Source organism: Aspergillus multicolor (genome assembly GCF_047715735.1).
Source record: "Aspergillus multicolor strain CBS 133.54 unplaced genomic scaffold BDW74scaffold_31, whole genome shotgun sequence".
In the NCBI taxonomy this organism is placed as follows: domain Eukaryota; kingdom Fungi; phylum Ascomycota; class Eurotiomycetes; order Eurotiales; family Aspergillaceae; genus Aspergillus; species Aspergillus multicolor.
The window spans coordinates 44,843-60,048 of NW_027395982.1; the positions used below are offsets into that span (position 1 = coordinate 44,843).

General features: G+C 53.8%; 5 protein-coding genes across 5 annotated transcripts; 1 reads left to right on the forward strand and 4 right to left on the reverse strand.

Moving 5' to 3' along the window:
* Positions 1 to 7,198: 7,198 nt before the first annotated feature.
* BDW74DRAFT_84569 (PWI domain-containing protein) lies at positions 7,199 to 9,302 on the reverse strand. Its single transcript, XM_073733872.1, has 4 exons — positions 8,848 to 9,302; positions 8,682 to 8,772; positions 8,453 to 8,617; positions 7,199 to 8,400 (listed from the first exon to the last, which is right to left on the reverse strand). The coding sequence occupies exons 1-4, from the start codon at positions 9,057 to 9,059 to the stop codon at positions 7,339 to 7,341; spliced, it is 1,530 nt and encodes a 509-aa protein (XP_073579998.1). The 5' UTR covers positions 9,060 to 9,302; the 3' UTR covers positions 7,199 to 7,338.
* BDW74DRAFT_84545 (uncharacterized protein) lies at positions 9,153 to 9,706 on the reverse strand. The gene is made up of 2 exons (XM_073733871.1): positions 9,572 to 9,706; positions 9,153 to 9,489 (listed from the first exon to the last, which is right to left on the reverse strand). Exons 1-2 carry the CDS (start codon positions 9,617 to 9,619, stop codon positions 9,247 to 9,249), a joined length of 291 nt encoding a protein of 96 aa, XP_073579999.1. The 5' UTR covers positions 9,620 to 9,706; the 3' UTR covers positions 9,153 to 9,246.
* A 264-nt stretch (positions 9,707 to 9,970) lies between these two features.
* On the forward strand, positions 9,971 to 11,079 carry BDW74DRAFT_84597 (fumarylacetoacetate hydrolase family protein). Its single transcript, XM_073733874.1, has 3 exons — positions 9,971 to 10,097; positions 10,156 to 10,367; positions 10,429 to 11,079. Exons 1-3 carry the CDS (start codon positions 10,039 to 10,041, stop codon positions 10,854 to 10,856), a joined length of 699 nt encoding a protein of 232 aa, XP_073580000.1. The 5' UTR covers positions 9,971 to 10,038; the 3' UTR covers positions 10,857 to 11,079.
* On the reverse strand, positions 10,936 to 12,868 carry BDW74DRAFT_84610 (uncharacterized protein). The gene is made up of 2 exons (XM_073733876.1): positions 11,726 to 12,868; positions 10,936 to 11,659 (listed from the first exon to the last, which is right to left on the reverse strand). The coding sequence occupies exons 1-2, from the start codon at positions 12,564 to 12,566 to the stop codon at positions 11,016 to 11,018; spliced, it is 1,485 nt and encodes a 494-aa protein (XP_073580001.1). The 5' UTR covers positions 12,567 to 12,868; the 3' UTR covers positions 10,936 to 11,015.
* On the reverse strand, positions 12,601 to 14,929 carry tif1 (putative eukaryotic translation initiation factor 4). The gene is made up of 7 exons (XM_073733873.1): positions 14,803 to 14,929; positions 14,579 to 14,653; positions 14,445 to 14,513; positions 14,031 to 14,389; positions 13,925 to 13,981; positions 12,868 to 13,831; positions 12,601 to 12,617 (listed from the first exon to the last, which is right to left on the reverse strand). Exons 1-6 carry the CDS (start codon positions 14,840 to 14,842, stop codon positions 13,328 to 13,330), a joined length of 1,104 nt encoding a protein of 367 aa, XP_073580002.1. The 5' UTR covers positions 14,843 to 14,929; the 3' UTR covers positions 12,601 to 12,617; positions 12,868 to 13,327.
* Between the last annotated feature and the right edge of the window lie 277 nt (positions 14,930 to 15,206).

Here is a 15,206-nt window from a genome sequence, read left to right on the forward strand (position 1 = left end):
TGGCTAGCGAAATTAAAAGACCCCTGTCACAGAGGCTCTCTGGCAGGTAATTCCGATGCCAAAATAATTCGGCTTGCACTCAGCAGATGGCCGGGAGCTTGAATTGGATGCTACACCAAGACCCCCGAACGCGAGGATTTACGATCGCGATCTATCTCCATGTTTCTGAGACCGCTAAGCTGAGCCGCGAGGCGATCAAGCAACCGACGTCAGTGTGAATTGTGAAACGATCCATACATGATCCTGAGATCTCGAGGTTCATCTGCCAGAGTGCCATGACCCTTGGCCTGACTCTCAAGCTCTTAGCTGGTGGGTCACAGCCAGGAACCAGCGAACGCCACCCAGAGCACCGCGTTTCAACTTTGGCTTCCAGAGTCTGGTTCAGGAACATGTTCGGCAACGATCGCTGCAAAACAGCTCGTGGACAAACCTCGGACCTTAACGCAGAGCATTAATGCTCTCAAATCAAAACAGCCGGTCGTCAGAGATGTTGCTTCTTTTTCTGTCCTCCCAATCACCGCCGACTGGTTCCTGGATGGCCCAAGGATCCCTGGTTGGTCCCGTTTATTCTGAAGCAGACTAGGGGCTGCTAAGCTGCTAGGAGACTTACAAGAATCAGTCCAATTCGACAATGAAATCATAACATCCCCGCCATGCCGCCAAGATTGAGTCCTACGCCAAAATAGAGTGCAGAGTATCCTCTTCATGATTACTTCAGCTTTCCGAGGGACTCCGTTGCCCGGGCCATCGTTTGGCAGTCCCAGTCCGTCGATTCGTCTAAAGCACACTACTCTATTTTCGCTTGAGGGACTTACCCAAGTTTGGCGTCATGAGTACTTCATCGGAAGAAAGCTGTGTCCGTTGGGTCTTTCCGGGTTCTCGCCGTCTATCGACCTGTTGATCGGCTTGCTCTGGATCCCATCATCATAAACTTCTTGAATTCTCTCCCGCCGGATCGGCAGTACATAGCGATCATGACTGTTGACACTGTCGATTAAACAGTACTCAAAAGTAGATGGTTACATGGGTGTATCTACCGATTGTTCTGGCGGTGCCCGTAAAACCTGCGCAATGCGGGACGACAATCATGACATACAGGCCCCATCATGGTCCCTTGCTCCAAGTTTCAAGTTGCTGGAGAGAGCTCTTTCCAGGATGTGGCTTGCCAGCCATCAAGCCTTCCGACTTACATGCAATATGGGTCCACGGGCTAAAGCCCGAGCCTAAACCTCACAGAGACGTCAGAGACAGCGGTGCTCTTCTTGATGCACCAGAAATAGCATCAAATATGATTAAGGATCGATATGGGCTTTAGAATCGCCTTCAGGTTCCCCGTGCGCGTTTTCAGATTTGGAATGAAGAAGCTCGCTGATTGGACTATTCGGTATACCCAGCACGATCGCCTCGGGAGTCGGATGCTGGATAGTCTGGATTGGCCGGCTTCATGCAGGAACAATGCGGCGGTGCGGAATCTCTCTAGTTACACAAAATTTGCCCGGCGTCGTCAAACTCAGAGGGCCATCGGAAGTCGTTACCCAGTGGTGCTTCTTACCCCGGGCTCTCAGCATTGCTATCGGTAAGAAAGGAGAGTCGTACACATCGATTTCCACTCCTCACTACCCCAAGAGTGGGCTGCAACGAGTACGAGTCTCTGGGCTTGGTAGGCTCCATCAAAAGCCTTAGTAACGTCTTCTTTTCCATTCACGGCAATCAAGTCCACCTAGGTCAACCGGTCTCTTGTGGATAGCTAGCCCACCGCGCATGAAACTCACCCTTTTCTCCTTTGGTCAACCTCAACCCCGTGGCCTGAAATAGCACTCTGCGTTTGTTTGGTTCCTGAGGGGAGGCTAGGCTCCACACCCAGCGTAGTGTGGCCTGTGGATATACTTTTCGCGGACCGAACGATGGTCCACTTGGCAGAGAGCATGAAGATCCTTGACCATGGAAGATGGTCAGGAGCGAAGCCCCCTGTGGGCTGACGGACGTTCAGGGGAGGTATATAATCCTCCACGCAGCTCGCCCTCGTTCTTCCAACCAGCAAGTCTTTGTCTGTCATTTCCTGGCTTCAGTGCCTGTCCCTCGTTTTACAACATAATTCTTACCAGTCTATCGTTAAACCGTTTGATACGTCAATTCGTTATTTTCCATTCTCTCCGAGAATAGTCATTATCATTCTCAGCCTTTTGTTTACACACTAACGCAACCATGCGTACCAGCCTTGCTCTGCTTGCTGGTCTGGCCGGCTCGGCCCTCGCCCTCCCTGCTACTTCTAGCACCCAGCTCGACACCCGCACCTTCGGCCTCATCAACGGCATCCTTCACACCATCGAGAGCATTCTCTCTGGCGTGAGCCCAATCCACCTCCTTGGCAGCATCAGTGCTGAGGCTGCCGTGGCTCTTCAAGGTGGTGCTCTTGGTTGCGCGGCTGGTTCCGTTGACCTTCACTACCGTAAGAAGCTTGCCATCTGGCTCAAGACTGGTGCTGGTCTCCACCTCGAGGCTTCCCTGAGGAAGGCCCTCCTGGCTTGGTGTGAGGCTGATGTCTCTGTTGACCTTGAGATCGACGTCGACCTCCGTGCTCAGCTCGCCTTCTTCATTCCCGCCCTTTCCCACATTGCTGCTGAGGCCGACCTCTACGTTACCCTGGAGGGTGTCTTCGAGGTTGCTACCGACGCTCTCGCTGTCCTCAGTGCCACCGCCCAGGCTGCCCTCGAAGCCCACATTGCTCTCCTCGGCACTCTTGACTGGAAGATCAAGGCCGGTCTCGAGTTCTGTGCTGCCGGTGGTATCGTGGCCGATCTTGATGTTGAGATCATCAATGCCCTCAAGGTCTGGCTCAACGGCTCCGAGTGCGGTCTTTCCGTCAGCCTCAAGAAGACCCTCCTTCTCTGGATTGAGGGCAAGATTGGTGGCGATGTTGTTGCCATTGGCAGCCTCCCCACTGGTGGTGTTGCTACCATTGGTGTCGGTGCCTCTCTCCAGGCCCTCATTGGAGAGACCGGTGCTCTTGTCGCCGGTGCCCAGGCTTCTCTCTCTGCTTTCCTTGAGACCAAGGTTGGCCTCGAGATTGACGTTGCCATCCTGAACATCCTCAAGCTCATCGCCGGGGGCAGCCTTGCTGTTGACATCGAGCTTGCCGACCGTGTTGAGCTCTCTCTCTGGCTCGGCAGCAGCTCCTGCTCGCTCACTGCTGAGCTCAAGGGTCTCCTTGCCTTCTGGCTCTCCTTCGGTGTCACTGCTGAGACCGATCTCTCCGTCAGCGTCCACACCAACATCGTTACCGAGCTCACCACCTTCCTCACTGGTACCATCGACTCTCTGCTCGGCACCCACATCCACGGTCTTCTCTCTTTCATCCTCGGCGGTGAGGGTGTCCTCTCCCTCTCTCTTGAGGCTCGTGCTCAGCTCGCTGCTCTCATCGGCGGCGGTGTCGGCATCGAGATCGACGAGTCCATCCAGCTCATCATCATCGGCTGGCTCACCGGTTGCCAGAAGTGCTGCGGCGGTTCCCAGGTCACCCATGGTCCTAGCACTCCCAGCAGCACCCCTGCTCTCCCTGCTTCTGAGACCCCCTCCGTTCCTGCTGGAACTCCCGCCGTCCCTACTGGTACTCAGCCCACCGAGACTCCCTCTGTCCCCGCTGGAACCCCCGGCGTTCCCACTGATGCCCAGCCCTCCGAGACCCCCTCCGTCCCTACTGGTACTCCCGCTGTCCCCACCGACGTCTCTCCCACCGACACTGAGACTCCTGCCTCTCCTGAGGAGACTCCTTGTGACACCCTCACCTCCGAGAGCGTGATTTCTCACACCGTTTCTACTCCTGGTGCTCCCACTGACGCTCAGCCCACTGAGACCCCTGCTGTCCCCACTGAGACTCCTTCCGCTCCCGAGGTTCCCGCTGAGACTCCTGCTGGCCCTACCGAGACCCCCGCTGCTCCCACTGAGACCCCTGAGGTTCCTGCCGAGTCTACCGAGACTCCCTGCGACACCCTGACCTCTGAGAGCGTGACTTCCTACACCGTCTCTACTCCTGGTGCTCCCACCGACGTTCAGCCCACCGAGACACCCGCTGTTCCTACCGAGACTCCCTCAGTCCCCGAGGTTCCTGCCGAGACTCCCGCTGGTCCCATCGAGACCCCCGCTGGCCCTACCGAGACCTCTGGTGTTCCCGCTGAATCTGAGACTCCTTGCGACACCCTCACCTCCGACAGCGTGACTTCCTACACTGTCTCCGAGACCGCTTCCGTCCCCGCTGGCACTGAGACTCCTGCTGCTCCCACCGACGTCTCCCCCACCGACTCCGAGACCCCCGCTGTCCCTGCTCAGCCCACCGAGACCCCTGTCGTTCCTGGCGAGGCTCAGCCCAGCGAGACCCCTTGCGACACCCTTACCACCGACAGCGTGACCTCTTACACCGTCTCCGAGACTGCCTCCGTCCCCGCTGGCACCGAGACCCCCGCTGCTCCCACTGATGTCTCCCCCACCGACTCCGAGACCACTGCTGTTCCTGCCCAGCCCACCGAGACCCCTGTTGTCCCCGGCGAGGCTCAGCCCAGCGAGACTCCTTGCGACACTCTCACCACTGACAGCGTGACCTCCTACACCGTCTCCGAGACTGCCTCTGCCACCGTCCCCGCTGGCACTGAGACCGCCGCTGTCCCTACCGATGTCTCCCCAACCGACACCGCTGCCGTCCCTAGCCAGGCCCAGCCCAGCACCATCTCCTTTGACACCACCATCTACCAGACCTTCTCTACCAGCCTCCCTGGTGTGACTGGCACCTGGTCCACTGAGTTCACCGAGACCTACTCTACCCACTACAGCACCGTCTTCCCCGTCCCCACCGGTGGCGCTACTTGCGAGGGCTGTGCCGGTGTGAAGACTGTCACTGTCACCAAGACCGTTGGCATCGAGGCCTGCCCTACCGACGCTTAAGCGCTGGGTAGAAGAACCCAATCAATCTAACGAGACGATTGCGATGGCACCACCTGCAGTACCTGCCTAATTCCTAATTCTAATCTTTTTGAGGCGCCGGGCGAGCACGTCAAGTCAACCCACACCTCGAAGGGCGACCGAGCTTCAATTCTCCTGTACTATTTCTTCTCCATGTGCTTTCCAGTTTATTGATATCCCCTTAATGGAGTACATTCCTTAATGTTATGTTTACACTTTAGCAGGTGGCCTATGTACATGTATAGCGTCATGATGTATCTATTACTACTATCTACATTCAACTGTTGATTTTCTCTCAAAAAAATAGAAGTCTGGTTCACTGTTCACAAAATGTTTCATCCATTGCTCCTCTGATCTGCATTTCCTTTTCCTTCTGTCGTCGATAGCGTCTCCACGTTGCCTCGTTGTCAATCGCGTGGAGGATATCCAATCATGACGATCTTCAGTCCAATCCCGCTTGGCTTCCCCTGACGACACTGAGTCTGACTGTCTGACCGTTGGAATCTGGAGTCCGAGGCTGGAAATTGTGATGTGCTTCGTGCAGTCTGCAGCGTTGAAGGATTAAGATCGACCATCCATCCCGCCTCTATTTTCGTTCCTTTGTTATGCAAATTGCGCACAACCTCCAATTTCCGGCCTCCATCCAATTCCATCCAACTATCGAGCTGGGGCACCTGAGTGAGGCGGAGTATGGACGCGCATCACGGTGGACTTTTTGTGGGCGCTCAGGTACGGTTGCATCACTGTCTCGCGGAAAAGCTGGTTCCAATTCCGATTTGGATTTCAACATCTTCAACTGCCGAAATAATCGACATGTCGATTTTATTCATTTATCGCATATTTACCGAGTCCGAGCCTTGCTGTCCTGAAACTTGGAAGTAACCGATGTGGAGATCGCGGTCCATGGCACCTGCCCTGTTTATTTTGTTGACTTGGGACTATCTAGACGGGACTATACGATTACGGCCCACGCCCCGGAGCAGTCCGGCCATCGCTAGTTGGAATAGTTGCGAGGGCTAGGAAGAGCGCGGAGACGGAGATGGCCCGGCCTGGCCAGACTTTTGTTCTCTGCTATGCTCGGCTCGGCTTGTGACTGCCTCCGTGCCTCTATCCATAATCCATTTCCATAAGGCTAGACAGACAATAAAATATCGTTGGCGTTGCACCCCAAGGGCGCAACAATTTCCCAATTTTTGAGTGTGAACAGTGCACACCACTAACCCTGGCCTAGGGTAGGGTCTTCAGCTCAAAGTAAATGAACACCGAACTTAAAATAAACTTAGTCTGGCTGCAGCGTTGCACCCTGGTCTGAGTCGAAAGTCTTGACTCCGGTCTCTAGTTAGTTTATATTGCGTGCCCCTGAATGGACCCTGGTCGGCCGAGAGAGGTCGCGCAACTATAGCCTTGGCGACGGCGTGCGCCAGCCTCCGTGGTGTGGCACTGGCGTGGTCTAAATTCGCCCACGGGGTCTCTCAACTAGGGAAGGTTTGCGTGCCTAACGTTCAGATGGGTCATGTTGGACTAGACCGGCGTAACGGTGAGGCTACATACTGGACTATTGACCTTTGGAATTGGGATGTGCGAGCGACGGTGTCAACTCAAAAGTCGAAGCTCTCTCCAACTCTCCGTATGTTCTCCATCTTCATCTCCGCGTTCCAGAGCTCCGGGTCTAACGTTCCTCGCGCCGGGACTATTGATCATTTGATCTCCTTTGGACCTTGGGACTGGGTAGGGTTGGCACTTGGCGGCCACAACCAAAGAAGCCGAGGAGGAGGATAGCACCTGGCCGTTGGGAGTAGTCTAGTCCTGGAGTCTGGACTCGTGAGCTTAGAGCCAGGAGTATACGAGTTACGGTCTGCGGAATGTACGGAGTACGGATGCGAGTACGAATGACACCTCGCTGAAAGGCGTGCTCCGTAGATCTGGAGACTGGGGAACAACTGCATTATACCGGCCCCTGGCTCAGCTGGCTGTGCCCGGCTCCCGGAGTTGGACAGAGTATATGATGTCCAAAGGAATATGCAAATACGGCATGATAGTGAAATCGTTTCAAGTAAACGGTTTTGAATTCGTGAAACCCTCCTGATGGGGACAGGATAGGACATTATGGATGCGTGTAGATTATAGATGCCTCAGCTCGCTGGAGACTTCGAGTTGCTACCTACCTTCTCGTTTGAAATGGCTCCAGCTCGACGCATGGCCACAAGTCTCTCGCGGAGGATTTTCTCTTGTAGCTCGGTGCTGGAGATGCGTGCTGGAGCTCGTGGTCTAGGATTGGTGCGCTATGAACGGTGTTAGCTTTGTTCACTTAACCGACTGACCATGCCTGATGACCATGTAGTTGGACAGGGGTACGTGACTGGGATACCTTTCTATATATGAAAATCATTCACCCACCTCTTTAGCAGGGCTCTTTACATTCTCAGTCTCGGGAGGCGGGGACTTTGACTTGCGGGGCGCAACATCGTCTGGATCAGCCATTCTCTGTCGTTTCTCAGTATGGACGGATACAGAAGAGGTGTTGCGCCGGCGTCGCGCGATGGGAGCATATCTCTGAATGGATCGGCGTCGCTTTCGATCTCCGCGGCTGCGGCTGCGGCTACGAGAATCGTGGCGTCTCGGGCTGAGGCTCCTGCTAGGAGAACGTCCCCTGCTCCGGCTCCGGCTACGATTTCGGCTGCGGCTCTCGCTTCGAGTCGAGTACCGGCGCCTACGGTCCCCGCCGCGATCTCTGCTGCGGCTCAAACGGCGATCGTCACGGGTTCTGTGGCCCTTTGCAATATTAGCCGTCGATTCTCTCTTGTCATCTCGTGCATAAGGTGACGATCTGCGGCGGCCGTGCCTCCGGTCGCGGCTCCGCGATCGAGACCTGGATCTTGAGATAGATGATTCCCTCTGCCTGCGTCGGTCTCTAGGTCGGGGCGAGCGCGATGGGCTTGAAGAAACGGATCTTTGTCTTCGATCTCTTCTGGGAGTACGTGAGCGTGAGGAATCACTGCGGGATTTGGATCTTGCTCGATCACCGTAATCAGGACTGCGTCTCCTATGCCTCTGGCGGTCTCGGTCGGGCGAAACGGAATTACTAACTGGTTGACGACGTCTGTTGCGGTCATGGCGATGCCTAGGTGGTGGCGATCGGGAAGATGACACAGAGCGCGATCGCGAACGTGAGCGTGAGCGACTAGGTGGCCTAGAAGGCCGACGGCCTCTGCGAGGACCGGAGGGGACGTACGAATCGAACTCTCGCCTTGGAGGCTGGTCCCGAAAGCGCTCCCGTCTTGGTGGTGACCGACGTCGATCGAAGTCCCGACCACCAAATCCGCCTCTTCTTCCACCCCTGCCTCTGTCTGAGCGTTCTCTGCGTCTGATTTCCTCGAGCTCCCGTTCCCGTGTATGTTCCTGCTCCTTCTTCTTCCGAGCTTCTTCTGCTGCCTTCTCTGCTTCGATCTGCCGAATGAAAATAAGCAAGCGACGAAAACGTTCGGTATGGTAGACACACCTTCTCTTGAATAAGCTCCAGCTTCTTGGCCTCTAGAAGTTCTTTAGCGACACCCTGAGGATTTTGTTGCGCGCTTAAGCACAACGACCATAAATCCTTGCAAAATTTGGCAGTATCTTTGTCCAGGAATCCCGTAAGCTGAATTTGTAGCGATTTGATATCGGGCTAGATGGAGCGCAATGGTCAGCGGGTTTCACGAATCAGGACCGCGCGTAGACTCGAGACGTACAAACCGAGATCCTTCCAACAGATTGAAGCAGAGCTCAATCACAACATCGTCTTCATTTCCTAGAATCTCAGAAATCTTTCCCGCAATCCACCTTGAGGAAGAGGGAGACCCGATTAGCAAACGGACACCTCTCCAGCGCAATCGGCAGGCTCCCGGCGAGACTCACTTTTTCATGACCTCGATGTTCACCTTGGTCATATCCACCTTCTGGTTGAATTCTGGCGGAAATTTTGTCTGCCGTAACAGCTTCGCATCAACTCGTGTCGCCATCTTGTCGTATGATCTTTGAGATGCGTAGTTGAGTCCCGGAGGTGTAAATCGAGGGCGAGACGCTGCAATGTGAAGAGTTGCGCTGCTGGTCCTTGCCGCTCGCTGCATCGGAGACCGGAGCACGGTTGGACCGACGAGCCTCAATATGTCCTAACTAGGAAGTTATAGTGGTTGCGGGCGGCCGGGCAATTTTCGTTGTTTGAAGTCATCAGATCAATCATTAGAAGCTCATTATAATCAATAGCATAATATACAGTAGCAGCTCTAAGTGCAGTGACTCGTCTACTCATAAAGATCAACGCGACGAAGTGGCTGCGAGTTCTCGCAGCACCCGGTTTACTTCCTCTCTCCCACGGCGCAGTTGATCATCTACTCTACCATCCTTGTGGATCGCCTTCATTTCATAGTGCAGTTCCACGAGCTCAGATGCAGCCCGGAGTTGATCTTTTGTTTCCTCTGCTCGTATAGGCTTCGGCGCTGTCTCCGAAGACGTCAGTCTTTCGTTGACTGTGACAAGGTTAAGCGCATCGTTGTAGTCCTGTCGAGACGATATCAGCGCTGCTCTTGAAACGAATCTACTCCTAAGTCGGCGCTGATGCACTCTGGGTGGTTCAACATACACAAGCACGCAGGGACGTCAGATCAGACAAGATCTCTGCCACTTTCATGGCGCTTGGATTTCAGCTGCTTCTCCAAGTCGATGGAGTCTCTGTGCGATAGATCCCCACAATATACTCGGATCTTTATCCGGCGTCTTTGCCCAACCAGATCGAATGCTGCGCTCGTTGAGATGAGGCCTGAAAGTCTTGAGACGTTATACCAACGTCAGAGAGTATCTTTAAGCTAGCATGCGATCATGTAATGGCGAGGGGATCTATATGACGAGCCTACCGACGATAAGATAATGCACTGATGTGGTCGTAGACTGAGGATGGAGATTGTTGGAGAAGGATAACTCCGAATGTCGCTCAGGTCTTCCGTGTTCCCCACAATCTTCGGCCAGCCTTCCGCTATATCGGCTTATATACGCGCTGCAATCTCCCCTCAACTGTTCCAATTTACCTCTCTCTTACATACAACTAGCACAATGGCAGCCTCAATAAGAAACCAATGCCGCAAGGTCATCTGCATCGGCCGCAACTATGCGTGCGCATCTCCTCTTAGAATCCGCAACCTCGGCACAAAACTGACTCCAAGTTCGCAGCGACCACATCACGGAGCTTAACAACACCAAGCCAAAGCAGCCCTTCTTTTTCCTGAAGCCGACCTCCTCAATTCTCTTACCCAACGAAGGTCCTGTCTTGCGTCCCACGGGAACAAACCTACACTATGAGGTGGAGCTGGCTCTGGTAATGGGCAAGCAAGTCCGCGACCTCGACCCCAACGACGACAAGGGCGCGCTGGACGCCATCCACAGTCAGTTGCGCGCACCCTCTATTTGAGTCTATGGTGGCTAATGGTTTCTACTGCGTACTAGGCTACCTCCTCGCCATCGACATGACCGCGCGGAATGTCCAAGATGAAGCGAAGAAGAAGGGCCTCCCCTGGACCATCGCGAAAGGCTTCGACACCTTCCTCCCCGTCTCGCAGGAGATCCTGAAGTCGCAGATCCCCGACCCGCACAATGCGTTCCTCCGTCTGAGTGTGAACAGCCAGCAGCGCCAGGCTGACTCCTCGGGGCTGATGCTGTACCGCATCCCGCGGTTGCTGGCGGAGATCTCGCGCGTGATGACGCTGGAGAAGGGCGATCTGGTGCTGACTGGAACACCGAAGGGTGTTGGTGAGGTCAAGAGTGGCGATGTGATGAAGGCGTCTATTGAGGTTGATGGTAAGGAGATCGAGGAGGGACGGATTGAGGTTGAGGTGCAGGATCGCGAGGGGAGGTATGAGTACCGAGAGACTTAGAGGCTGAGATGTACACATTTTGTGAGTGATACATTGCACATATACGAGATGAATAGATTTCTTGATCCAATATAGCTAGCTTCGCATCTGGATCGGCAAATGGGGTATGTATCGTGCGCGCCCTCTATCTACAATGCTTCTTTATGAGCCATTCCAGAATCAGTTCATGAGCTCCTCGTCCTCCTCGTCAACCGGGACAATGGGTATAGACCGTCTCGGCCTGTTCTCCTTCCGAAAGCCAAACGATCCACGACCCAAGCCTTCAGAGTCTTGTTTCACCGGAGTGCGCATCACCTTCTCATCACCCTGTTCCTCGGCCTTCTGATCCTTCCCGAGTTTGGTGATTTCAGCCTGCACCAAGGGCATTACACTGCTCCAGGAAACCCCAGCGCGACCGGTGTGCACCTTGAGGCGCTTCTTCAAATCCTCATCCTCCAACCCAGCCATGAAAGCGAAGATGAACGTCCCATCCGGCATCGTGGAACGGGCACGTTTCTTAATAGAATCTGCCCACTGGAGGTACGAGGCCAGCGAACGGCCATTCTGGGCGAGCGTTGCGAGTATTTCCTGCACATCGACGTCTTTTTTCGAAGGACTGGCAGTGGCGCCGCTTCGCTTGGGGGTACAGGATGCGTCGAGATCAGTGAGGGAGCCCCAAGTTGTTTCTGACGCGGTCCGGTATGCGGCCTTCTCCCGTGTTGAGCGACGCGATGTCGGCGTTGGCATTGAATCTGGGATGCGCATGCTTTGGTCACCGTCCTGATCTGTTTGAGCTCGGGCTAGCTGTGGCTTCGCGCTTTTTGCTGTTTGTTGTGAGTATGGTCAGAATATTTCTTGTTCACCTCAATGCAGCATGATCAAAGTCGTACCTCGGTCTCTATCCTCGGCGATAGTCTTCATAGACATCCAATTCTGCGTTTTAGTGGCCTGCTTCTCCAGCAGAGAAACACCGTTTTCAAGCAGGCGGACCCGTCCCTGTAAGTCATCATTCTCACTTTGAGACCTCTCAAGTGTCTGCGCGAGACCCGTGAGATCCTGCTTCAGTTGCGCTTTCTCCGTCTCTAGGATACCGCATTTCCCAGCGACTTCGCCAACCTGCACTTTCAGTTCCGCATTCTCGTTTGATGTCTTGTCGAATTGCTGAAGGACAGCCATGAGTTTCGTCTTCAGCGGCCCGTTCGCCTGCTCGTAAAGACCAAAATTCTCATCGGCGCGAGTGATCTCTTGCTTCAGCGCAGCGTTCTCTTTCTCAAGCGCACCGAGTCTCTGGCGGGTTTCGCCGATCCCAACTCTCAAGGTCCCATTCTCGGCTTGTAATGCATTGAACTTGTCAGACGTCTCAGTGACCTTCGCGGTCAATTCGCGATTCGCCTCTTCAAGTTTGCGGACCTGCTCGAGAAAGTCCTCGAGGCGTTCGTCGTTGTCTTCCCCGCTACCTCGCCCGCTAGTACGCGCCTCCAGGCCCCGGATCTTAGCGTCAAAATCGCGAATGTTTGTAACAAGCTGTTCCTTATCCTGTTTATGTTGTCTCTCCAGCTCGTCGATGTGCTCAGCCTGGAGATCAATACTCTGCCTAAGACTATCAATGGTGGCCGTGAGCGAATTGAGGAAGTTATTGAGTTCGTTCATTTTCCTGGTGAGATGAATGTTTTCCTGGCGGAGTTGAGTGGCCCAGAGGAGAGAAGAAGGAGAATCGGCGACGTGCGCCATGTTAGGTGCCAGATTCGAAGGTACTTTTGAATTCAGTGACTGCAAGGAGACCTAGGTGGGGAAGGTTTTAGTGAATGCTGTGTTTGCAGTTGTGTTTGTTGAGGTGGGAAGTTGCGTCCTGAAAGCATAGCTGAGTGGTTGAGTGAACGATGTGACAGGTGGAGGATTGGGTTGATATGCGGGAACAAGGAAAGGCAAATCCTGCAAGCACAGAACCTCTTGTACGAGATCTACTGGGCCTGTCCTACAGATATAGTGAGGTACTAGGTGCTAGAACTTAACCAAACGGAATGGCATTTACCTCTTGTCTATTGTGCTCCATACTTTAAGCAACCATCCCAGATCCATACATGTATCAGGTGTTCATCCTCCCAATTCATCAGAGGACAAACGCCTCCACGAGCAATACAATGCTTTCGCTCGCTTTTGATCGAGCAGCATAGGAAAAGGGACAAAGGAAAAGAGGTGAAAAGAAATCCCAGAAGAGACAATCATGAATTACAGCATAAAAAATCGCACAAACATGTCGCATCTCCATAAGCATAGCAGAACAAAGGAAACCATGAAACAATAGTCGGCTGTCGCCGCTATTGCTAACACATAAAATGCTGGAGACACAGAAAGCCACTTTTAAGGGAATCTCCTTTACCAAGAGAAGCTGCAACGATCAAAAACAAGTCTTTTTCCCACCGCAACTCGCCCTTGGAGCGGCAATCGTAACCCGCATCGAAGACATTAGGTGGCTCGGAAAATCAGGGAGTTTAGATGAGGTCAGCAACGTTCATGGGCATCTCCTCGATCTGGGTGCTGTAGAACTGCTCAATCTCACGCATCATACGGACATCGTCGGCGGTGACGAAGTTGATGGCAACACCCTTACGACCGAAACGACCACCACGACCGATACGGTGAATGTAGTTCTCACGGTTGGCGGGGAGATCGTAGTTGATGACCAGGGAAACCTGCTGGACATCGATACCACGGGCCAGGAGGTCAGTGGCGATGAGGACACGGGAAGAACCGGAACGGAACTCCTTCATGATAACATCACGCTGGCCCTGCTCCATGTCACCGTGCATGGCGGAGACAGTGAAGTCACGGGCAGTGAGCTTGTCGGTGAGCCAGTCGACCTTGCGGCGGGTGTTGCAGAAGATGACGGCCTGGGTGATGGTGACGGTCTCGTAGAGATCGGAGAGGGTGTCGAGCTTCCACTCCTCCTTCTCAACAGCAATGTAGAACTGCTTGATACCTTCGAGGGTAAGTTCCTGCTTCTTGACCAGGATACGGACGGGGTCACGCATGAACTTGGTGGTGACCTCGAGGACGTCCTGAGGCATGGTGGCAGAGAGCAGGACAACCTGGGTGGACTGAGGAAGGAGCTGGAAGATGTCGTAGATTTGCTCGGTGAAACCACGCTGCAGAGGTCAGTATTTATCGCTCACGCCTAGGAGTCAAGCAACATACAGAAAGCATCTCATCGGCCTCGTCGAGGATGAACATCTTCATCTGGTCGGTCTTCAGGACACGACGCTGGATCATGTCGTGGATACGGCCGGGGGTACCGACAACAATCTGGGGACCCTCACGGAGAGCGTTCATGTCGTCACGGACAGCGGTACCACCAATGCAAGCGTGGCACTGGATGTTCATGAAGTCACCAATGGCGATGACGACCTTCTGGATCTGCTGGGCCAATTCACGGGTAGGAGCGACAATCAGAGCCTGGCAAGCCTTGACGTTGGGGTCGAGCTTCTGCAGAGCGGAGATGGAGAAAGTAGCGGTCTTTCCAGTACCGGACTGGGCCTGAGCGATGACATCGTTGCCTAAAGCCATTATTAACGCCGTGTCGAGTATTTTTGCGCTGGTTTTCAGACTTACCCTTGACGATGGGCAGAATGGCACGCTGCTGGATAGCAGAGGGACGCTCGAAACCGTAGGCGTAGACACCTGGAAGCCGAAAAACTGTCAGAAAATCCTCCCCACTTTGTTATACTAAGAACATCAGCACGTACCGCGAAGCAGCTCGGGCTTCAACTCCATAGAGTCGAAAGAGTCGGTGATCTCATCGTAGTTGGACTCGATCTGGCCTGGAGAGAGTTGTTAGCAAACTCCGCTATCTTCACCGTTTATCCGCCGTGGGTAGTGCAAGAATTTTCCTGTCCCGCTGTCCTTCTAAACCACGAAGAAAATCCTTGCCATAACACGAGACAATACGGAGGGTGATAAAAGAACATACTGTCGGGGATCTCCTCGAGACCCTTGTCGTTGGAAGCCATGTTTGCGGTTGGTATAGGGGGGATCACAGTAACGGACTGTGATCGAACGAAGACGGTGGGGGTTTGGGAGTTGAAAAGGTTTGTTCCTTAGCGACGAAGCGGCCCGGTGGGGTTTTTGCTGTCGCTGAAAATCTCAGTCAAAAAGACTCGTCGGATGAGCGTTGATGACTAGAACCACAGGTCTCCGAGATAGAGACTGACAGGAACTAGTAGTAATGATAGATGTTGTAAAAGTTGAGACTTGAGAAGTGGAAGAAGAGAGAAAAAAAGTTGGAAGGAGTGGTGGATCTTCTGGTGGTGGGAAAAATCGATTATTCTGGATGGGGGAAAGCGAACTTTTCTCTGCTCGCAAATCTTACTGGCT